Source organism: Urocitellus parryii, chromosome 14 (genome assembly GCF_045843805.1).
Source record: "Urocitellus parryii isolate mUroPar1 chromosome 14, mUroPar1.hap1, whole genome shotgun sequence".
Taxonomy (NCBI): Eukaryota; Metazoa; Chordata; class Mammalia; order Rodentia; family Sciuridae; genus Urocitellus; species Urocitellus parryii.
In genome coordinates this window covers 55044476-55068751 of record NC_135544.1, presented here as the reverse complement: position 1 = coordinate 55068751, position 24276 = coordinate 55044476, and the positions used below count along the sequence as shown (strand labels likewise).

Here is a 24276-nt window from a genome sequence, read left to right as displayed (position 1 = left end):
ATAAATATATGAAAAAATGTTCAACTTCACTAGTAATGAGAGAGATGCAAATCAAAACTACTCTTAAGATTTCATCTCACTTCAATCAGAATGGCAATCATCAAGAATATAAGCAACAGTAAATGTTGGCGAGGATGTGGGGGAAAAAGGTACACGTATACATTGCTGGTGGCACTGCAAATTGATGCAGCCAGTCTGAAAAGCAGTATGAAAATTCCTCAGAAAACTGGGATCGGAAGCACCATTTGACCCAGCTGTCCCACTCATTGGTTTATAACTAAAGGACTTAAAATCAGTATACTAAAAATTCATTAAATTTCATTTAAATTAATACAATTTAACAAAGTCAATTTAAATAACATTTAATATAGATTAAATCATTTAATATGAACTATATAATAAAAATATTAATAAGATTAATTTTAATAAAAATCCACTTAGTGGTTTTAGAAACTACAGGTATCAGAGAAATATTAGCTATATATTCTACTTTTGTCTGCTCTCTCATTTTGCCTAACTTAAGCTAGAAACTTTTGTTTATCTTTTCTCTTAATTTACCAAGATAAAAATGGGAAGACAAAACACCCAGTAGCTACACACATCAGCTTTTCCTTTGTTTTTTTCTAAATTTTGCCTTAACATTTACATTATTTTATCCAGTATCCAGGTATTTTCTTATGTTTTTATGTTAAAAGCATATGCCGTTTGATTTCAATCTCTTTTCAAATACATATATCTAAATCCCTGTTGCTTCTGCCATTATAGTATTTTAATTTAATTCCATCTTGATCTTTGCTTTAATCTAACAATTATTTGGAATTGTTTCTATGGCCCTAATTTCATTGTATATGGATTTTTTTTTTTTTTTTTTTTGAGGAGTCAAAATTCTTCTAATTTTAGATGCACAAGGAATTGCAGCCTGTGTGATAACACCTTTACGGAATTGGCTGGCGTTTTCATTGTGGTCTAGGGCATGGTAAATTTTGGTGGCTGTAGCCTGTGTGTTTGAACATGATATGTAGTTTTGTGTGCATGGTACAACTTCTTGGTATAGCTCCTCAGTCAGGCTTCTTAAGTGCATTACACAGCTCTTCTCTATCCCTCCTCCCTGCTTGTTGGTGGTTCCTTGTTTGGGTTCTGAGAGAGGGATGTTCAGTTGATGCCTTTTATTCTGCAGGGTTTCCCATGTTTTTGCTCTATGTACCCCACGGTGTGGTACCCCAGATAACTATCTTATTGTTGTCCTGTGCTCTGTGATCCCTGGTATGTAATACTGAAAGCATGAAGCAGCCTGTTACCTCTCAGCTTCTGCAAGTGAACTGTTTCCTTGCACGTTCTATGTTTGCTTTTGTCTTTTCAACTTGATCTACTCTTTCATAATCTATTTTTGTGTTCAGTCCTTGAAATTCTCATTCTTATTTTGGATCACTGAGCATTTCAAATGTCCTTTTCTAACTTCTATGAGGATTTGGTGGTAGAAGGAGAAAGAGAGGTGAAACATGCTCATTTTCAGCCTTTAAGATTGAACCTCAAATCTTAGTGTAGTTTTGATTTTCACTTCTCTAAGTGCTAGTGATGATGAGCATATTTGCATAAATTTGTTGATTAATTTTATATCATCTTGGGAGAAGTGTCTGTTCAGGTCCGTGGTCCATTTATTGAATGGGTTATTTTATTTTATTTTATTTATTTATTTGTGTGTGTGTGTGTGTGTGTATTTAGATTTGTGAGTTCTTTCTATACCCTAGAGATTAGTGCTCTATCTGATGTGTGATGGGGCTGGAGGGCAGGCTCAGCTTCAAGGCAGCATCTTGCTTTCCCTCAGGGGTGGAGAGGAGCCTCATACCTGATGGAAAGCCCATCGAGGCTGAGTCAGGGACATGGACCTGTGGGTCCCCCTGTTTCCTGGGGACAGCTCTAATGCCTGGAAAGGGGGCATGGCCTCTGGTTGTGTCCAACCTGTGTCCTTTTCCCTGAGACTCACCTTCACATCGTGGCCGGTGCTGCCCTGGGCATTCAGCAGGTACCTGCGACGGGTGCCCTCAGGCCGAGGAAGCTCGTCCCCTGTGCAGAAGCTCAGCTCCAGGAAGCAGCTCCCTTTCCAGGGGCGGCCAGGAGGGTGTACTGACCCTCCTGGTGCTGAGGTGTGGGCTGAGGTGCTGAGGGAGTGGGCTCTGTCTGCAGCAGGTGGAAAGTTCTGGCAGCTCTGTTGCTGGGTCCCTCGGCCTGTGTGATTGCGTTTGAATTTCTCTTATGACTTGACTCTGAGAGGGTCTGATGGTCGAGAAGCTACGGAACATTCCCGCTTCTGACCCAGTCCCCTTCTCCAGGTCTCCCTGCCAGACCCAGGTGGCCTCTGGTGATGGATAGGTGCCCCAAGCGTGGCATCAGGAAGCCATTTTCCCTGGTCACTCTCCCTGTGTGAGCCAGGCTCCTTCTCCTTGTCCGGGAGGCACTTGGCGGATGAGCTTCCCATGTTCCTCCCTGTGAGCTCTGGGAGGGATTTTTCTATGGAAAAGAAGATCCTGAGTCAGAGTCTTGTCCTTTAGGGTGATAGCTCCCTCGCCCTCTCTTTTCTTTCTGTGTTGGTTTTATGCAAACTCTTTTGATACTTTTAACATTAGTTTTCAGAATTTAGATATGATTTGTGTTCCTGTAAAATTCATTCTTTCTAAAGCGAACCGTCCAGTGATTCTCCCCATACTCACAGCAGTCACTGCTCTGTAACTTCAGAATATTCCTGCCACCTGCTGCGGATTGACTGTGTCCCCCAAAATTCATGGGTGGGAAACTTAGTCCCTAGGTCAGCAGTGTGGAAGAGTGGGACCTTACGGAAGTGGGGAGGTGCCATTGACCTTAGAAGTGGGCCAGTTGTTGTAACAGGGGTTCCTGATGAAGGGACGTGTCCTGCCTCCTCTCTGGCACATGCATGCTCCTTTCCTCCGCTCCACCTGAGGATGGTGCAGCAGAAAGACTGCCATATGCAGGGCCCTTGACCTTGAACCTCCCAGCCTCCAGAACTGTGAGAAACAGATTCTATTCTTTATAAGTCACCTAGTCACAGGCATTCTGTTATAATAGCACTAAACAGATTAGGACACTTCTAAACAAGAAACCCCATACCTATTAGCAGCTACTCCTCCTTCCCCGAGCCCCAGGCCCTGAACACTGCTCATCTATTTTCTGTTTGTACAGATTTGCCTATTCTGGAAATTTCATATAAATAGGCTTTTGCACCTGATTTTTTTTTTTTTTGGCATATTGTTTTCAAGGCTCAGCTGCATTGTAATATGTCCTTCATTCCTTTTTTATGGCCGAATGACAACATTGTCTGGATATACCATCTTTTGTCTCTCTAGCCTTCTGTTGGTGGCATTTGTGTTGTTTCTACTTTTTAGTTATTGTGAAAGAGCAATTTACCTCCGTGGTCATTTTTTTTGTGTGGATGTAGGTTTTCCTCTGTCTTGGGAATGTACCCAGGAGTGGCATGGGTGCACCCAGGAGTGCTGGGTCACACGGCAGCTCTTTGTTTAAAGGAACCTGCAGACTATTTCCCAAATGGGTCACACCGTTGACATTCCCACAGCAGGGTGTGAGGGTCCTGATGTCTCCCCTCCTCCCCACCCCATGTCACCGTTGTCATTTTGAGAGCAGCCGTTCCGGGGGTGGGAGGTGGTCTCTCATAGTGCTGTTGAGTCTGGCTTTATTTTAAAGCCACTTGTTCAGACAGAATTCTTGAGATCAGGGACACCCCCGAACAGTGGAGCTCTCAGTGCTCCACTGGAGAGTCCCTGGGACCTCTCTCTGGGGTCCACTATTTGTGGCTGGCTGCAGTGGCCACCACCACCTCTCCAGGTTTGCTCTCGTCTCCTGGTGGGGCCCAGGGTGAGACCTGCTTTGCTGCCTTTTGTGACGATCCTGCATTCTGCTTTGTGGTGGAGTGGGCAGTGGGTGGCTCTGTGCCGGGGAGAGGGCAGGGTGGTGTCCCGCAGCCTCTTCCTCCAGCCCCCCTGCTCACACAGCACTTCTGCAGCCTGTAGGTACCCTTGACCATGACCCGGGTCTCCTAGGTCCTTGCGTTCTTCTCTCAGATGGAGATCCCTCCAGAGGCCAGAATAGGAAGAATAATTTCCTTCTGTACTTGTAGTTTAGAGGACCCTTGCTCGTGGCTGCTTGCTGTGTAGACCCTACCTGCTGTGAGATAGATGGGAATGTCCCCCGTGTTATGCCGAGGAATGGCTTGAGGGGAGAGGCTGAGGGGCTCTCCCAGGACCACCCAGTTGATAAGATACCGAATCAGCACTTGAAGCCTGGTCACTTGGCTTGCTGGCCAGCAGTTGTCCTGGTTGGCATGTCACTGGGCCCTTCACCATCAGGGGCACAGTAGGCATGAAGCGCGGTTCCAGGGTGTTGATTTGACTCCGTCGTTGCCTTCCCCTGTTTCTGATGTAGGGTGATGAGCACGGCCCCTGCCAGCACTGACAGCTGAGAGCACTTGCTGGACTCCGAGGCCTCGTTGGTGGGCTGATGAGGGGCTGACGAGAGGAGAGGATGTGGTCACCTGCACAGTCCTGTTGCAGCCTTTGCTTTTGTTTAAAGAAAAGGAAATTAGTGCTGTGGTTTCCGCTGCTAAGGAAACCCCGTGCATTGGTTTGCTCATTCATCGATCCATCCATTTAGCCGACTTTTTACCAGGCCAAGTAGCTGGTCCTCGTCTGGGCATTAGAAGTACAGTTAACATCTCTGTTTGCAAAGAATTTGCCATCTACTGGGGAGTTCTACAAAGAAATTATTAAAATGGAATACTGTGTGCTGGAGGAAGGTTCTAGAAGAGAGAAGCTGCTCCAGAGAGTCAAGGAGGCCTACACCTTCAGGTGTCCTACACCTGAAGCCTGGCTGGTGTTTCACCCCCTGGGTCTGATTGTGAGCTGGCAAGAGAAGGTGGTGCACACCCAGAAGAGAGACGTGCAGGGAAGGACGGGGGCTTGTGGAAACTGGTGAGAGTTTGGTATGTTTTAGAATTTACAAGTAAATCAGTATTTATGGGTATTGAAAACAAAAGCCTATGAAGAGCTTGGGGGGGTGGGGGAGGCAAGGAGTGGGGAAGGGAGGCTGGCGGGAGCTGCGGCTTGGGGAGGGCCTGATGCCATGAACGCCCTCCTGTTGGAGGGGCAGAGCTGGGGCTCCGGCACGGTTCTTCTCAGTTCTTCCCCGTCTCCAGCTCTTTGTTTTCTATTGCAATCTCCCCACATCCAGCTCCCAAGGAGGCCAGCCCGGCTCTCACTGACAGTGCTGAGTTGGGTGTGGCCCAGCAGGGCTGGGGAGATGCTGCAGGCTGGGGCAGAGGAGTCTTCCTACTGGAGTTTCCGGAGGGCAGGAAGGGGACTTTGACAGTAAGGTCTTTGTTGTGCAAGGGAAGATCTGCAGAATATGAGCCCGAGGCAGGGGACTTTCTGGTGAGGTAGGGCTTGGCCTGTGTCCCTAGACTCTGGGTTTGGCCCTGGGATATTCACTGCTCACTACTAGTGGGGCGGCTTGTTTTTCTTTTCTCCGAGCCACAGTTTTCATTGACTGTGGGTACATACATGCCTAACTTAACTTGGCCATTTCCACTGTTTTGCAGCGTGCAATTCATGGCATATTCACAGTCACATTATTGTGTCACCAGCACCACCTTCCACCCACGGACCTTTTTCAGATCTTCCCAAACTGAAGGTCTGTCTCCCTTGGACAGCTCCCTGTTCCCTCCTCCCCAGCCCCCAGCGCCTGGCAACCACCGTGCTACTTTGTTTCTGTGAATTTAGGGATGTCATAGGAGGGAGATCCCGAAGTCGCGTCCTGCTGGGTCTAGCACATTTCACTAGGCTGATGTCCTCGCTCTTTGTCCGAGTTGTACCACGCGTCAGAGCTTCCCTCCTTTTAGATACGGAATGATCTTGCACTGTGTGTGCCGGTTTGTTTATGCACACTTGGGTTCCACCGTTTGGTAATGTTGAAAAATGCCACTGTGAAGGTGGGCACCCGAAGTCTGTCCATTGTCCCTGCTTTCCCTGCTCTTGGGGGCTCAGTCCAAGAGTGGGATTGCCAGGGCTCATGGTCATTCTGAGCCATGGTTTTCTGATCTCAGTTACTGTGCAGCATAAAGTGGGTATGATACACGAGGCCACTGAGTGTGTGCCTGGCACATGGTCACTGTTAAGTCCTTTCCCCAAAGGTCCTTTCCACCCTCTTCTGGAAAGCTCGGTCTTTAAAACATAAGCTTTTTAAACTGGCCCCATCCCCTGCCCTGGGCATGGAACCCAGGGTGCTCTACCACTAAGTTACATCCTTACCCTTTTTATTTTTTCTTTCAGACGGGTCTTGCTCAGTTGCCCAGGCTGGCCTTGAACTTGGGATCCTCCTGCCTCAGCCTCTTGAGGAGCTGGGCTTAGGGTGTGTGCTACCATGTCCAGCACCCAGCTACTTTTAACTATTTTTTTTTTTTGCCTTGGGAAAAATGTTACTTATTTATTTATTTTTTTTAAATTACAGCTTAACGGTTATTTATAGTAGTTGGGTTTTATTCTGACAAACTCATACATGCATGGAAATTGGTTTCAGTTCACGATCCAGGGGTGCGTGGTTCTTCCTGGAAGAGGGAACCAGCCCCGGAAGTTGAAGCCCTTCCCGGTGAATCAGGGTTCTGGGTGGCCTTTGGCACAGGCAGGGCTCAGCTCTGAGGTGGGGCTGCGTCCCAGAGCTGGCCTTGCTGTGTGCAGGTTTGTGTCTCTGCATGCTTCTCTGCCTCCGTCCTTGCTGTCCTCTCTGTCCTCTTCTGTGTCCATAAGACTCCTCACTGAAGCTCATCTCTCAAGTCTTTGCTCAGGGCAGGGCCTGGATGACCTTTGTCCTCACCATTGTGTGACAGCAGGAAGATTCCAGCTCTGAGTGAGAGTCTACAGTCACCTCTCCCCAAGAGCAATTTGGGGACTCCTATTTTGGCCAAATGGAAGTCCTTTGGGGCAATTTTGTAGAGAATGGGAGAGGAGTCAGCTGGTCAGATTTGGGTAGCAAGGTGTCATTGGGTCCTGGGCCGTCGTGCCCGGGAGGAGGTGAAAAACATCCGGTACTCTGCCAGGTCTGAGGTCTGGTGGCCGGTTTCCATCGGGATGCTCTTGGAAGGCTCCTGAAGGAGGGGTAATGGACTCAGTTGGAGAAGAGGAGGTTAAGAGCTTCCTGGGAGCCCTGCCTCCCTCATCCTAGACGGGCAGACGGAGCACGGAGCTGGGAGGTCAGCACCAGGTGCCCCTGGGGCTCTGCGGCCACCATACCCTGCACACTCCTCCACGGCAGAGCTAAGGAGGAGTCTGACGTCAACCATGTCCACCCTGACCCCTTCCTGCCAAGTCTTGGATTTGCCAGGGGGAGTTGCTATGTTTTGGATGTCCTTTGTCCCCTAAGGGTTCATGTGTCGGAAGCTTGCTCCTCTGGGTGACAGTGTTGGGAATGGTAGGGGCCTTTAAGAGAAGGAGCCTAAAAGGAAGTCCCTAGGCCACGAGGGGCAAGGGGTACCCTCAGAAGGAATTCACAGTTTTTATGGGACCCCTGAGTTCTCAAGAGAGCAAGTCATTCAAAATAAACTGGAATAAGCGATTGTTAGGTAAATTATGTATGGCGTTCTCTGGGAAGAAGTAGTACGTAGTCATTAAAAACCATTGTGGAAAATATTTATTAATGTGAACACGTTCATACTGTGTTGGTGGGACAAGACACAGACTATGATCAGTATGTCTAGTTGGATACTAGGGTTTTTTTTTTGGATGTTGGAGATTGAACCTGGGGCTTGTACATGCTAAGCTCATGCAGTACCTCTGAGTCATGCCTTCAACCCTCCCCTGTAAAGAGTTTTCTTGAAGTATATTTTACATACATACTCTTTATTATAATACTACTTTGTAAAAAATATACATGTGTGTTTACGTGGGTATGAAAAAAAGGTTATATAGACATGTGAGCACATTAATGATCTATTAACATTTTCTTTGTATGATTGGAGGGATAGTGGAAGATTTTGTCTTGTTTTTCTCAGTCTTTCTGGTGTTCCAGGTTTTTGGCATTGAAATCATTTTGCACTTCAAGGAATTTTTCTCTAAAGAATAGTTCCTTTGGAGCTGTGCTTTGCATCTGGGTTATTATCTCTTATCTCTGGCCTTCCTGGGAAGGAAGAGAACATACTGTGAGCGGGGGTTTGCATTTACATGTGGCGGGCGTGGTTCTGGGCTGCGTCCGCGTGTCACCTGGACTCTCAAACCATCCACACAGTTTTAAAGAGTAATTACAGGCTCCCTGAACAACAGGTCCCCCACCAGGCTTGAACCTCCTGTCCAGATACATTGGCTTTTACTCAGAGTCTTGCAAATCAACTGGGGACAAAAAAGACCCATTGAACCCTGAGCTCTGGCCTGAGAAGGGCTGTACCTCATGGTACAGTGGCTGAGGTTCAGGCTCGAGGGATGTCACGCTATGTCTTTTTGCTGTGTTTTTGAATTCAGTCCAGGTTCCTAGGAGGAAAACACCCATCAAATGATGTTGGCTCTCGATGGGGCCTGGTCAACACATGACATCACCGAGGCTTCCTTCCCTGCTGGACTTCATTTGGAGGGGACGCAGGAGGGATTGTGCAACACTGAAATAAACATAGAGTCCAGACTCCGCCTGCCTTTGTTCCTGAGTTCAGCTGCGGTCCAGTGGCTGACCTGTTCTTCACTGTGTGTAGCCAGTCTGTCCCAGCAGCTTTTGTCCAAGGGTTTGGGTGCTCACACGCTGATTAGAGTCCTGGGTACCCACTGGTTATTATGTGAACGAGGTGCTCTTGATTTTATGATAAGAATGTATCTGTCCAGAGATGATGTCCTCCAATAGAGGTGTGAGCATCGCATCATGTATCTCAGTCCGTCATTTTGCAGAAGGCTCATGGTAATCTGATCACCCTGGTTGTTTGCAGATAGACCTCTCAAAAGTGTCAACAGGACCCTTTCGCTGATCTTCTCAGTGTTCTTTCCTGTCACTGTCATTGGCCTTTGGAAAGTGGCAAGTCTCAAGTTTATAGTCCTAGTGCCTTCTTAAGAAAGGAACAACAGGAAAGAAAACTGAGTCAGAACCATCCTCTGCACGTGGAGGCCTTGTGGTGTGACTTCTTTTTCCTGATGTTCTGCACAGCCCTGTAATCTCTTATTTTTGGCAAGCCAGCACTGAATCTGTGGTCCTGTAGCCCGTGGCAACCAAAGCAGAGACAAACAGAGGAAGTGTCATTACCCACATATTTCTCCAGCCACCTCATCTGGCAGACACAGCCAGCGGCCACCCCTCCCTGGAGGTGGAGTTCCTCAGGACTCGGTCTGGCAGGAGGGGCGGACCTCGTCCCCACGTGGAGCACCCCTGGGTTGTCGCCACAGCCCCCAGGCTTTCTGTTGCTCATTATCTCTCTCTTCTTGCTGTGATTTGTTCATAGTCTGGAATTTATTTCTGGCAGACTGTGGAGAGAACTGGGAAGTCTCCCGTGTTTCCTTGCAACGTCCGAGGACCCAGGAAGTAGGGAGGGAACTCGTCTCCACCCTCCCCTCCCTGTCACGCTCACACACACACACACACACACACACACACACACACGCACGCCCATGTGAACACGCATGCATACATACGTGTTGGGAGGGCAGAACTGGGGCATTCATCCAGCCTGGGCTCCCTGTATTTCTGGGGTTTTGAAAGTTGGAGTCATTTCATCATCTTCAAAGCCTGGTGGAGATGGAGCTGATGTTCCCTGGGACCCACCCGCAGGATGAGGTTTCTTTGCTTTTGATTGGAATGACATGAACTCTGTTAATGAGGACAGCTTGGCTTATCTGTTGCTACTGCCCGTTTTATTTGCATTTGATTTCTAATAAAATGGAAAGTGAATTTGTTCCTAGCATGTCCTGTGTGATGGGAGATTGTTCACATCTTGGGGTCCCAGGGTAGGGGTGCCTGCGAGGTGAACGCCTGCATTTACATCTGTTGACGGAGTCTCTGACTTAGCGTCAGTGCCTGCTTGCTGTATAAACAGGACAGATCTGTTTGTCCCCGGAGTCTTAGTGTCATCAGGAGACTGCCTTCTGGTGAATGGCACCCGTTCCAGGTCTTCCTGTGGCACCGTGGGGCTCCTGCTTCCTTCTCTCAGTTGCGCCTTTATCAGACCCTTCCTGCATCCTGTTCTTCCAGGCTGGTGCTCTGTGCCTGAGTCTGCCCCACGAGCCCCTCCCCTGCTGCCGAGGGGTGCGGCTGGTCTCCCCATGAGCTGCATTGGAGGTGCTCGGACATTTGTGGATCACAGTTCGGGGCTGGGAATTGCATCAGGTCACTTTATCCTCGGGTGGTCCTGTCACTCTGGGTTTATCTGACCCAGATTTATGCAGGACCCGCTGTTGTAGGCCCTTTATACACACTACTTACAGCAGCCCTGTGAGTGGTACTATCATGATGTCCATTTTACAGATGAGAACACCAAGGCCCAGAGAGGGTAAAGGATCCCAAAGTTACAGTTAATCCTTGGCAGGGTTAGGGTGCAAATTCAGACTTCAGACTTGCACTTTGAACCCTTCTACTAGGAAGTAGGCACTGTTGCTGTTCTTTATCAGATGGGGAAACTGAGGCACTGAGGGGTTAATTAACTTGGCCTGGGTCCCAGAACTAGTTAGCAGCAGTCCCAGAATTCAAGCCCAGGCAGGTGACTCTGGAGCTAAAGCCCTGAGCCTCTGGTAGACTGAAGATTCCCCGTGGATGGTTGTCTCACCTCTGTCCCAGCAAGTTCAGTGTGGGTGGCTACAGCTGAGGGGACGTTTCTTTCATAGGAGCAGCAATACTCCAGCCTAGCTTTATAGATGATGCACTAGGGACCCCGTTGTCCGTGCCAGGCATTGGAGAGCTGGCCAGCCCGAGGGCCTGTCAAGTGGCTTCTCGGGACTTCAGACGCTAGAGGAATTCCAGGATCGAAAAGTAGGAGGCTGGGTTGGTGCTTCCCCCACCGGTGAAGGGACATGGAGATACTGTCAATGTGGCTTTTGTTCCGACTCAGATTTAGAATGCCTGTCTAATTACAGGAAGCAGAATCCGCACCCCACGCTTAGCTGAGGATTTCAACATCTCTTGGAGAAGTTGTGCATGGACCTGGGGTTGGAGGCTTTGCCCTTGAATGGATTTGGCTCTCCTGCCTTCTCCCCAGGCCACACTTCGTCATCCTGCTTTGGAGATGGCATTTCCTATTAAGCCTGTGCCAGTCTGTGAACATAAACATGGAGGGGAGACAAAGCACAGCTTCTCTCTGTCCCCGGGTCAAGGAACTCAGAACCTTGAACTCAGAAATGCTTAGGTCTCAGAGGCCTTAGCCTTGGTGAAGGAGTTGTCTCAGGGCTCGGGTTGACATACCTGAGAAGCACCTGGGAGAAGGGCCAGGGACTAGCTCTAACATGGCAGATGTGGCCCTTGGGTTGTGCTCTGTTGAGTGGTCAACCACTTTCTGCGGCTGGTCTTGGAAAGGGTCTATTCATCTGAAACAGAGATAGCCTGGAAGAGTGGAAAGAGTTTTGTGTTTTACCCCCTTAAATAACAAGCAAATCGAATGGATACTAGCACTGTCTGGGGTGATGTCCCACTCTGTTGCTGGTGGCAGAGTGAAGTGGCAACACTTTTGGATCACAGCGTGGCTGTCTGGATTAGGAACTGCAGTCCGTCCAGTAACGCCCACTCTAAGGCTCTCTAGAGAAAGCCATGCAAAACAGCATTAGTGTGAATGTATTCATAACAGAGGAAGCGTGGAAGGGTTCTTCATTAGGGAAACGGTAGAGAAAAAGAAAGCAGATTCCCCAAGAGCAGCTCACACTAAAAATTGGATTATGATGACTCTAAGACAACATGCAATTAAAATAAGAAAAAGAAAAGCCCCACACAATTAAAAGGGAGCATGCCTTGTGGTCATGCCCATGTAAAATACATGCGCAGGACAGACCTGGAAGATAATGTGGAAAAAGAATAGTAGGTCTTATTAGGGCGGTGAGGTCATAGGTAATGTTTCTCCTGTGGAATAAAGAGCAGAGGAAATGGTGCAGATGTGAGATTGAGTCCTGGATTTAATTCTGGTATTGCTACCTCTGATCACCCATCTTTGAGCAACTTTTGAAACGTCCCAGGGTCTCAGAGTCTTCATCAGTAAAGTGAGCGGTGGATTCAGAGACCTTCAGAATCGTTCTGGTTCCAGCCACGGTGTCTGCAGGTGGAGTCTGCTAGATTTGCTGCTGTCAGTTAGTGAGATTCAGGGTCAGATAGAAGCGTCATTATGTACAAACGGTGATATTTGTGCTCTCTGACTGTTGCTCCCCACACGACTCCTGGCTTGATGACACCTTCCCTGCAGAGAGCACTCAGACTGTGCACGGCCTTTCTGAGTGAGGGACAGCAATCCCCCAAGTCCTCAAGGTGTAAAGTAGGGTGGGGGAGTGGGCTGGTCACTGGGTCCTCTCCCCAGGCCCAGGCCATGCCCACGGCTGCCTCTGGGGGCCTGTTCCTGGGGCCTTGACCCACGCTGCCTGCAGATGGGTCTCTTATTCCCCCTGCATCTGCTTTTGGTGAGTCAGAGAGTTTCTGCTCATCGTTTGGTTCATCACTCTTGAGGATTTACACATTGTAAATGACCCTTCGTCACAACACGCAGATTTCATCAGCCTGGCCTTGGATCTGGGATGCCAGGAGCCCACATGCACCGGGGCCTGAAGAGAAGGGTTTTATGAGGTACCAGCACGTTGAAGGGCTCTTCACCTCGTGCCCGGAAGTGACTTCCACGTCTCACACTGCGTATTCCTCTGCCATCCGCTGGGCTTCATTAGCTGCCTGCCTGAGGGAGCTGCATGTGTTCTGGGTGACAGAAAAGGGCCCAGGAATGGAAAGTTGGGCTGACCACTCACAGGGACAAGCCGTGAGGGTGACTGTCAGCCAGGGCTGGAGACCAGGGCCTCCTGCCTCGGGCTGCTGAGGGCCCTCCATACCACAGAGGCAAGCCCTGCAGCCTCCCCTCCCCATATGGGACCCTGGGATCCTGAACCTGCCACCTGCCTAGTGTGGGCCAGCAAGGGCAGGCGTGGGAGGGCCGTCTGCAGAGGGCCGGGAACCTGCACCAGTGTGGGCTGCTGGGATTCTGGTGACGTTCCCAAGCCACAGGCTGAACTCATGAGAGGGTTCCCTTTTCCATGCCATTGTCCCGTGCCTCGAGGAGAGGGGCATCTGGTTCCTAAAGTGGGGATCCTCGTTGTGTCTGAGTTCATCTGTGAAAATGGGACGAAGAGACAGAGGGGACTTTTCAAGGTCATCTTTGGAGTAAGAAATCTTTGAGTTGGGAATCCAGGCCTTCTCTCTGTCCTGCTCCCAGATTCACTCTCCAGCTCTGGTTCTGGTTCTTCCTGAGCCATCTTCCAGCAGCCTGAAGGGAACAGGCCACCTGGCTCCAGCAGGCCCAGGCCCAGGAACTGTAGCCAGCAGAGGGAGTGGAGTGCAGGGGTGGGTGGCTCCAGGTGCCCACTTCCAGCTTTAAGATGGGCAGCTCCCTCTTGCAGCAGGCGCCCACTCTGATGGGTGCTGTGGCCAGCGGGCCCCTCTGTTTGAGGTGCTTGTCACGGGCGCTTACTTGTCTTATACTGAAGTGGGGCCCGTCCCTCAGATCCATTGGCCTGCAGGTGTGGGGCCAAGACTGGCTCTTGAGGAAGACTGTGGAGGCAGAAGGATGAGGAGGAAGGAGGCAGGTCAGGAGAGAGGAAGGAGGACCAGGAGAGGAAAAGACAGAGGAGAGTGAGATAAGCAGCCTCCTGCAGCCCAGCTGGGCGGCTCCTCCAGACCCCTGCTCAGGACCTTCAGAGAAAATGTCAGGAAGCCAAAGAAGAGCGCAGACAGGGGAACGGGGAGGGCAGATGAGGATCTCTCTGTGTCACTTCTAAAAACTGCATGTGAGTCTCCAGTGATCTAAAATAAATAAATAAGTAAAATGTGTGAAACATTCAGGTCTGACATGTGAATTTTCAAGAAGCATTCTATTCTTCCATGTCTTCGCACTATGCTTGTTTTATGCAAGAAGCATAAAAACAGGGAAGCCAGAGCCACTGGAGTCATAAGAAGAACAGAGTACTGATTCAGGCTGCGGCAGGGACGAGCTTTGCAAGCACTGTGCCCACTAAGCACCAGCAGCAAGACCACAAGCCCACGCGTGGTGTGTGTGATTGTATCTGCGAGCGAGCTGCGTCTAGGATAAGCAAATCCATAGAGATGGTAGATAGCGGTGGCTTAGGGCTGGGACTAACAGAGGCAGGAGGGATGGGGAGGGACTGCTAATGGTACAGGGTTTCTTTTAGTTGCTCTAAAAATAGATTGTGGTGATAGTTGTACAGATCTGTGAATATACTAAAAATCACTGAGTTGTATCTTTAAATAGTTAAAATGTATTATGCGAGTTATATCTCTATTAAGCTATTAAAAAATGTAGGGTCCTTTGACAATTTTAATGTAAGTAATATGGTTTGAATAGCCCTTATCTGAAATGTTTGGGACCAGACACGTCTCAAATTTCAGAGTGTTTCAAGTTTTAGAGCAATTGTATAATGAGCCATCCTGAGTCGAAATGTGAAATTCATTTGTGTTTCTTATATACCTTCCATACACAGCCTGAAGGTAATTTTATGCAATATTTTAGAGTACCTGCGTTTTGACTGGGACTTGTCACATGAGGTCAGAGGTGGGATTTTCTACTTGTGGTGTCAGATTTTAGAGCATTTTGGGGTTTGGATTCTTGGATTAAGGATCGGCATTTTGTAATAGCCCTCTGGAAATAGCTGGTGGTGTTTGGATGGAAGTACTTCCAGACTCTGCTTGAAGCTTCCAAGTTCAGGCCACTGTCCCCGGCCCGTTCTTGGCTTCCCCACCAAGCAGGTTCCCAGACTCCCCCCAGAATCCCCGGTAGTGTTCCCCAGCACAGCCTGAGGAAGCCTGTGTGTGTGTGTGTGTGTGTGTGTGTGTGTGTGTGTGTGTGTGTTTGCAGGTCCTATGTAGACTTTTTGTAGTTCACAGTAGGTGGCTTCATGTCTGTGTTTTCTAGTGACAAAATGGCAAGTCCCAGAGTGTGAGCACAGCAAGGAGGACTGTGGCAGGACAGGGGTGCTTGGACCCCAAGGTCCACCTCTTGTCACTGCTGGTGGCTGGCTGGTGGCTGGCTGGTGGCTGAGTGCCCCCTCTTGCAGGGGCGGATGGCATAGGAAGGTCCCCAGAGGGAAGGCCTGTGAGTTCCGGGCAAGTCTTTCCAGCTTGCATCCGTACAGGGACTCCGCTGCCTCCGGAAGTGAGCATGACCTTCTGTCCTGTTCCCTTGGAGGGGCTCTTCCCAGGAGAGCTCGGTTGGGAAGAGGACTGTGGGAAAACCCATGCAGCTCCTTGGGGCTTCTCAACCTCGCTAGCTCTTGGAAGAAGTGCGAGTATTTCCCTGAAGTACTCGGCTTCTTCTGGGGCCTGAGTTTTCAAGGGTCCCCAGCGCTAGGCACTGGCTCCCAAGCCAGTTCTGCATGCCCAGCGTGGAGGGCAGCTGTGGACTGCAGCCAGGGAGCCTGATGCTTGTTCTCATGATACTGTCGCGGAACCCACAGGTCCTGCTGGTGAATGCAGGGGGAGGGCGGGAAGCAAATGGGAAACTGTGCTGTAATTGGCTGTGGTCAAAGTGGTCCTCAGCAGATCTGGGTGCTCACGAGAAATGCAGATCACCAGGTCCCAGCCTGCACCTAGCCTCAGAGCTCTGGGCGAGGCCCACACTGGGTTTTAATAAGCTCTCAAGGTTGTTCTTGTGAGCTCCAAGGGGCATGAGGACCGTGACACAAGTGATCTGCCACCCCTGGGGCACCTGGGGTTGTGGGCTGTCACTGGTCTGAGGGTGTCCTCTGCAGACACCTCCCACTGTGTGGGCTAGGGAGGGGGAGTGCTTGCTCTCGGGCGTGGAGCGGGAATGCTCAGGAGGGCTTCCCAGAGTTCCCAGGTTAAGGAGGGAAGCGAAGCTGATGGAGGAACCGAGCTTTTGAAAGATAATATTTTTTCTTCTAAAAATTAAAGACCTGGGGGTGCAGCTCACTAGTAGAGGCTTGCCTAGAATTGCCCTGGGTTCCAAAAAAATCAAGAAAAAAAAAAAAAGAGGAATGAATTGGAACGTTTACCACCAGGTTTGAAGCTGCTCTAAAGGCTCAGTGGTGGAGCACTTGCCCGGCATGTGTGAGGCTACTGTGCTCAGCACCACATAAATATAAAAAATAAAGATCCATGGACAACTAAAAAGAAGCAGCTGCTCATTTAATACTAAGAGTGACAAAGGGAACAAAAGAAAAATAACCCAGGGTCAGAACTGTCTTATTTCTCTGTAATGTATGTGCAAATTAAAAATATTATCAAATGCTTTATCTAATAGTACTAACATTAAAGTATTTTTAAAAGTCATCGGAGAGCAATAGAGTGGAAAGGATCGTTCTCTAGCTGCGAGCTTGTGGATCTTGGCCTTGGCAGTGTTTGCCCTTCTCCCGGGAGTGGTGGGTTCTTTTAATCCCAAAGGAAACAGATCTGCTGAACATATCAGGCTTCCTTGTTTACTTTGGCTAGAAGGCCTGACCTTAAATCCAGCCATGTGTAGGACAAATGTTGTTTATCTGTACACACGTGCAAATACATCTACCTACAAACACAAGTGTTTTGTACACACACACACACACACACACACACACACACATGCACACACACACACATGGACATACAGACAGGCCTTGTTCTTGGTTTCATTTTATATCCACCATTATTTTTTTCCTCCTATATCATCTTTTATTCCTATTTCTGCTTTAATCAAGTCTTCTTATAATTATCTTTTTAACCCACTTTAAAATTTTTTGAGAGGAGACAAACTATAAATAAAAAAAAAATAGAATAAAAATACAATGTGTAGAGAAAAGGTATAGAGGAAACGTACCAAATTCGAGTAGGCTGGTTTTTGGCAGGGTGATGGTGGTAGAGATTGGATTAGATGTGATATTAACTTTGCCTAAAATTTGAGATTTTCTACTTAAGATTGTATCATCAGAAAAATCACTTTTTTTTTTTTTTTCCTGCAGCACTGGGAAATGAACCCAGGGCCTCATATGTACTAGCAAGGGCTCTACCACTGAGCCACACCCTGAGCCCTAAAACCTTTTTTTTTTTTTTCAAGCAGTCTTTCCTCTTTCTTTGTTCAGTACTGAGGATTGAACCCAGGCCTTACACGTGCTTGGCAAGCCCTGGACATCTCCATCTATCCCAAGAAAACATGTGTCTCCCGCATCCCCTGCCACCAATGGAAGACGGCCCTCTGATTGGCAGGCAGCATGGCTGCGCAGGAGCCCTCTGGGCTTCACAGCAGCTCTGGGGCTTGAGCAGGAAAAGCTGCCGGGCTCCAGGACAGTACAGATGTCCCTTCATATCCACATACTGTGTCTGTGAATTCAACCCACTGTGGGTTCAACCAACCACAGGTCAAAAATGTTTGGAAAAAACCATTCCAGAAAGTACCAAAAAGCAAAACTAAAATGTGCTTCAAAGCAAGTAGTAATGCTGAATCCACTGAATCCGCTCCAACGGAGGCATGCAGGCATCCCTCTAGGTATTATGAATAGTCTAGAGATGATATAAAGTATGTGGGATTTAGCTAGTGGTAGGGGGCCTGCTTGGGGGCCCTGGATTTGATCCTGAGCACAATAAAGCAAAAGGAAGGAAGGAAGGAAGGAAGGGAGGGAGGGAGGGAGGAAGGAAGGGAGGGAGGGAGGGAGGGAGGAAGGAAGGAAGGAAGGAAGGGAGGGAGGGAGGGAGGGGACACTCAAGGTTTTGAATGGGTCATATGCAAATGCTATGCCATTTTACATAAGGGACCTGAGCGTCTGTGGATTTTGGCAGGGGCAAGACTTTGCCTCGCAATACCAAGGGGTGACTCTAACTCTGGCTGCTTCACCTGATCCTGTGTGGCGGAACGTGAGAGCTGAGAGGCGACATTCTTTTACTTACTTAGTTCATTTATTGAGCTCTTCCTGTGTCCGAACCCTCAGTCCCTGCTCTGAGGAATTTGTCCTAGTGGGGGCGTGGTCAGACAGCACATTATTAGTGATGCCTGTATGGAAACTATTTCAAATCGTGGTGTCCCCATGGGATGGTGACAGACCCGATGAGAAGGATGAGGAACAAGGACAGTGGATTTCCAGAGAGGGGGCATCTGGGATGGGCAGGTGCTGGGCTGCCCAAAGAAGTGACAAGCTGTCAGGGTGGCCATGGCCGTGAGCAGGTAGGGGACAGAGTGCATTGGGGACATCAGCTGGGCCCAGACCCACTGGATCTGGGGAAGGAGTCTGAATTTGACTCTGCAGATGGAGGATGGCCCCTGAAGGATTTCAGCCGGCCACTGGCAGCAGCTGAGTAAAGGTTTTAGAAAACTCACTTGGCTGCTTAGGAGGGAGGTTTGGAGGAGGGCGAGAGGTGAAGCAGGGGAGTGGCCGTGGAGACTGTCCAAACTGATTGTTGCTGAGGTTTTTCTGTTTTTTTTTCTTTTTCTTTTTTTGTGAGGAGGGAGTCAGGGGCACAATTTAAGAAGAAGAATTAGAATTGTTTTGTCATAATTTCTGGTAACATTTTACCAACGGAACAGAATTGCATTTAAAATGTGCATCGATTTTACTTTTTTAGATAATGTTAGCGTATTACAGATATCAGGACTGATCGATTATATAGACATATGCATATATTTTATACTAATGCTTGCAAATATTTATGGAAAAGTGGATTCTATCCAAAGAAATTTACCACAGTGGGCCATATTTTTAAATTTTTTAATTGACACATAGTAACTGCATGTACTTTCATATGGTGCAGTGTGACATTCAGTGCATATATACAATTTGTAATGATCTGATCAGGGTAGTCAATATGTCCGATGGCCATATCCCTGACATATATAAAGGCAAGCTCAGGGGATCCCAGTTTAGCAGCATCTGCAAGTTTGATTCATTTCAGAAATCTGAGCTCACCGTGTTGCCAAGGCTGGCATTTTCTTAGCTCAGAACTGCTTACCTGGGTGCAGAACATCTAATATTTTATTTAGGAAGAATGCCTCATTGCTTTAGGCATCTGGAATCCTGGGCTTCATCTTTCTTGTTGCCCAAGTTTGATTCAACCTTGGACAAATCCTTTTGCTTTGTATTTCTGAGGTGCTTCTTGTAAAGCTGGGTGACAGTAGTCTAGAAAGCCTGTCATCACAGTGGCTGGGTGAGAGCTCCCCGAGGCCTAGGAGAGAGAATGGCACCTGCAAGGGCCCTGTGGTGGGAGGACGGGCTGGGGGTGCAGCACCCCCAAAACAGCCTTTGGCGCTGGAGAGCAGAATGCAAGTTGGGGCTGATCTAGGATCATGTGTGGAGGTTGGCTGGGATTCTAACCTTTATATGACGTGCAAGGGGACACTGTTGGAGGGTTTAAATCAGGGAGCTCGATAAGGGTGATAGCTACGCTTCTCGTTTAATCCCCATAATAAATGTCTGTGCTGGGTAATATTGTCCCCCATTTTAAACCAGCAAGACATTTCTGATCATGGAGATTAAGTAGTTTACCCAAGGGTACCTTGACGGGGGAGCCAGGAAACAGACCCCAGGTAGCCTGAGCCATGGTCCTTTGTCCTCCGGGTCAGCCTACCTCCATCATAATATCACAGCAGCCACCGTTTTAGAATGCTTTGAACTCTTAAGATGAAAGATTTCCCTTAAATTACAGACTGGTATTATGCTGCAGAAACATGAGCGGCCACGGGAGAGTGGCTGAGCCTGGGCACTTTGGAAAGGCCCCGAGTGTGTGGCTGCGCTCCAGTCCCCCCAGTGCCTAGCTGTCTGGTGGGGGCGTCTCATGGCAGCTATCAGCACAAAGAAGTTCTGGCTCCTCTGGCCGGTCATTTGACACTGCCATTGTTCATAAGGACACATTGTCCATGAAGCGTGCCCCCGGGGTTAGGGACTTGGAGTTGGGAAATCAGATCCGGGCAGTTCACGTGTGGTTTCCCCGGAGCATCCAAGGACAGGTTTCTCCTTCGTCCCTCCTGAGTACTCAGCTGGCTTCAGAGCATTCTTAGGGGCTGACGAAGGCATCGCTGTCTCGGTTGGGAACCCAAGAAGCCCTGTTCAGGGGCCAAGTGGGAAAACACCTGCCAGCCGTGGCCTGTGAGTTTCTTGAAGATGATGACGCGTGTCTCTTCTCTCCTAGTTGACCACGTTGTTCCCGAGCCTGGGACGAGCCTGCTGGCCGCCTTCGACCAGTGGAGGGAATGGGCCGACAGCAAGTCCTGCTGTGACTACTCTCTGCACGTGGACATCACCGAGTGGCATAAGGGCATCCAGGAGGAGATGGAGGCGCTGGTGAAGGACCACGGTAGGTGGCGCTGCCCTGACACCTGCTGCTGATGGCTGCGCTTCCGCCCAGGCATTGGCAGGGCCCTGGGGAAACTCTGGGTACTGCCTCTGGATCCCAGTTGTGCTTTTTGCTGGTGCCTGGCCCTGAGCAAGGAGAGCGGGCCTTGGGCAGCAGCCTGTGCTCACTGGAGGGCCTAACCCCCTGCAGTCGTGGTTGGTAGAGAATGTGAGCCCTGCTACTGGCCTGTTTTTGGGTGGCAGCTGCCTACAGCTTGCTGGTCTCAGGGACCCTTGCTCTCTAGCCAGGCTGGGAGTTGGGGATGTGGTGAGCATTGGTTGAGCCCCGTGAGGCTGCTGGGCAATCAGGGTGCACCTGAGCCGTGAGTCCAGGGTCGATGTGAAAGTAGGGGGACACTTCACACCTAAGGGGGCTTTTCTGTTTCACAATTTCCAGGGATTGGAGAGATTCACTGGGAGGTGGGAGGAATCCACCTTAAGGTGTCTCCAGGACTCCGGTTCACAGGAGCCTGGGGGCTCAGGGGTTTGGTGGGGAAGTCAAACCACGTGGTGTTTCCAGGTCTTCTTGAACTTGGCTGGGGACTGGGTTTCTGGGGCCACTTGTTGACCTCACTGGGTCTTGACCTTCAGGGAAGCATCATGCACGTAGGGGACTTCCAGGCTCAGGCGTGCTGTGTGCTGTGATCCACAGCAGGAGGGAAACCTGGACGTGGATGTGGATGTGGATGGGGTGGGGATGGGGGGCAGCCACAGATGTGGTGCAGAATCTGCAGGATGGAGAGCTAGAACCTCAGCCTTATTTCTTTGCCCTTCCACAGGCTAGCTCTGTGACCTTGGGCAAGTTGCTTAAAGTTTATGGTTCTCCCTTTAAAAAAAAAAAAAAAATCTCCCACATGAGCATACTGCACTTCGATGTTTCTTTCCAGCCTGAAGATTCCACAAACAAGAAAGTGGGTAACCTTTGACCTTCTTCACATTTGAGAATAACCAGACTCCAATGGATTTAACTCTCAATATTTAGAGTGAATCTACTTTAAACCAGGCCTGAGAGTTACCATGACAACTGTTGCCTAGCAAGGAGAGAAGGGTCAGGATGTCCAGGAGCATTTAACTCAGGCAGTGCCCAGCACCCCAGGTGGCTTGAATTAAGCTCCAAGGCGAGGAGGTTGTCAGGACGATTGTTTAACATTGTGATGAATGTTGGGCAGGGGTGTTTGGTCTGCTGCCTCGGGAGGCGGGGAAGCAAGAACTCCGAGAAGAGAGGATGGGCCCGGGATGTCTGCTTGTTGAGCCAATGGACCTTTTTTTATTTAAAAAAGAGTTTCTTAAAAATCGGCAAGGAGTATAGTCTGCTTGCCAAAGAGAAGACATTTGGTACTGATCTTCACAGACAGAAACTTCTAATTCATTTTCTTATTAAAGGCACGACAGACTTCTGTTGGGGGCAGCTTAAAAAAAAAATATAGGAACTGTGGTAAAATACACATAACCCAGAACTCACCCTTCTAACCACCTGTCAGTGTCCGGGAGAGTGGCACAAATCACATCCATCTCCAGAACCCTTCCTCTTACTACAATGAAACTCTGCACATTAAACAATGCGTCTCCACGTGCCCTTGTCTGTAGCCCCAGGCAGCCAGCCCCATTCCACTTCCTGTCTCTCCAGGCCCCTCACAGGAGTGGATCACATGGTATTTGTCTTATTGAAGGTGTCAGAATGTCCTTTTTAAGGCTCAGTGAAATTCTGTTGCATGTATAGACCAGATTTTATCTCATCATCCATTGGATGGCCACTTGGGCTGCTATGAACATGGGTGTATAACCACTTCAGCTTTTCATTTTGATATCATTTTAAGCCTCCTGAACAACTGTAAGACTACTCAAAGGAATTCTCATGAACCCTGTCCCCAGAATTCATTGGTTGTTTATGTTTTACCCGGTTTGCTTTATCATTCTCTCTGTATCTCCATCTCTGTCTCTTTTCCTTTCTCCCCTCTCTCTGTCTGTCTCTCTGTCTCTCTCTCTCTCTCTCCCCACACACACACACACACACATGTGGTAGCATCACTTTCTCATTCCCTTCCAGATTATTTGGTTTGTGTATTAAAAGTCACGTCTCCCTCTCTATTTTGTCTGTCCCCAGGGGTCAACTCCTTCCTCGTGTACATGGCTTTCAAAGATCACTTCCAGCTAACGGATTCCCAGGTACGCATCAGCTCTTCTGAATGGGCTGGTGGGCACGTGGTCACTGCTGCCCCCTGGGAAAGCATTCTCCAGTATACGTACATCCTTGGCTTTGTGGGGCTCGGCTGGTGGAATCATTTAGGGATGTGATTCAGCCTTTGGGGAGAATGTGAGCCCAGGGCTTTAGCCCTGGCTTCTTGCTCTCATCCGTGTCCTTTCAGTTTGTGCTGCTTTGTAAATTGCAGAGTCCTTGACTGATCCCACCTTCCTCTCTCTCAGATTTATGAAGTACTGAGTGTGATCCGGGATATTGGTGCCATAGCCCAAGTCCACTCGGAAAACGGCGACATCATTGCAGAGGTAGGGGGCTTTCATTTGCATCATTTCTGCATCTCCTGGAGGGTGACGCGGGTAGCTGAACACCACGGAGGGAGATCAGAGGGCCTGGTGTTCCTGGGCTGGACTCCGCTGCAGTCTCCCTGCAGGAATGAGCGTCCCGCCAGCCAGTCCCTGTTTCAAGGAGGCTGTTTCCCTTGGGACCGTAGTGCAGCTGCCTTGGGTGGGGTTCGGAAGCTCCCTGGTCACGCCTGGACATCTTACACTGTGGCTGAGGCTGAGGACCAGGAGCATATTGCTCTCAGCCTCCCAGGGGAAGGCTGAGTGGTTTGCAGAGGCTGGTCAGACAGGCCAGGGTATAGGGCAGTGAACCTTTTTCTTTATAAGGTCTTGGGACGAGGGCAGAGTGATCAGCAGAGCGAATTTCACATTTTGCTCGGGTCACCCTGGTCCCAGGTCTCTGTTGGTCAGACCTGAAGGCCAGCTTCCTGACCACCTGGCTTTCTTTACACATTTCAGGAACAGCAGAGGATCCTGGATCTGGGCATCACAGGCCCTGAGGGACACGTGCTGAGCCGGCCTGAGGAGGTGAACACCCCCAGATGGGATACGGGACTTGAGGTCCCTTGGGTGCTGTGCAGAGCATGCAGAGCCTTCTTTGTGCCAGTTGAGAACGGGGCTTTTGTCGTGCAGACTGGTCTCTCTGAGAAGCTATGGCTCACATGTGTGTGCAGGCGTGCGTTGTATGTCTACACAGGCAAAATGAAGTGTTCTACGGAGCCCAGAGGTAGAGGGTGGGATTGTGTGGCCTGAGTGCTCCTCTCTGGTTTTCCAAGCCCTTCCTTGGGAAGCTCTTGATTATCTTCCTGTCGCCTAGTAGTTTATAACCAGCAGCCAGTTACCAAAACAGGAACGCAGATCACCAAGCTCTTCTGTGTCTCTGGGGGGTGTAAGCTTTTCCGTGGTAAGCCTGCACACAGCACAACACGATCAGCAGAGTTTGGTGGACAGACCCTTAAAACTGGGGAAGGAAAATTTAGAGCAGGATCCTGTTTGGCGCCACAGCCAAGAATCAGGGCCCTGGCTGGGATGAGTGAGTCACGATTGGGAACAGGAAGGGGGCTCACAACCGTGTAGGTGTAGGTGACAGACAATCTCTTCTTCCCAAGTAGAATTTTTGGCCTTTAAATGCTTTTCAGATTTTGGTCAAGGTCAAGCTGTGGCAGACCTGGCTAAGGCCGAGTCCGGCAGCTCT

At 49.3% G+C, this 24276-nt stretch overlaps 1 protein-coding gene across 8 annotated transcripts in view; it reads left to right on the top strand.

Annotated features, from left to right (window-relative positions):
- The window catches only part of LOC144250104 (dihydropyrimidinase-related protein 2-like), a 236670-nt gene that overhangs the window by 192755 nt on the left and 19639 nt on the right, over window positions 1-24276 (top strand). For 6 of the 8 annotated variants that reach the window (XM_077792495.1, XM_077792496.1, XM_077792499.1 and 3 more), the window contains 4 exons: window positions 20338-20502; window positions 22645-22706; window positions 22965-23045; window positions 23541-23609. In XM_077792495.1, the coding sequence (XP_077648621.1) occupies window positions 20478-20502; window positions 22645-22706; window positions 22965-23045; window positions 23541-23609 (237 nt within the window). In that variant the 5' untranslated portion in view covers window positions 20338-20477. Of the gene's footprint in view, window positions 1-18253; window positions 18380-20185; window positions 20233-20337; window positions 20503-22644; window positions 22707-22964; window positions 23046-23540; window positions 23610-24276 lie in introns of those variants that run through there. The other 2 variants (XM_077792500.1, XM_077792501.1) reach the window with 2 other exon arrangements.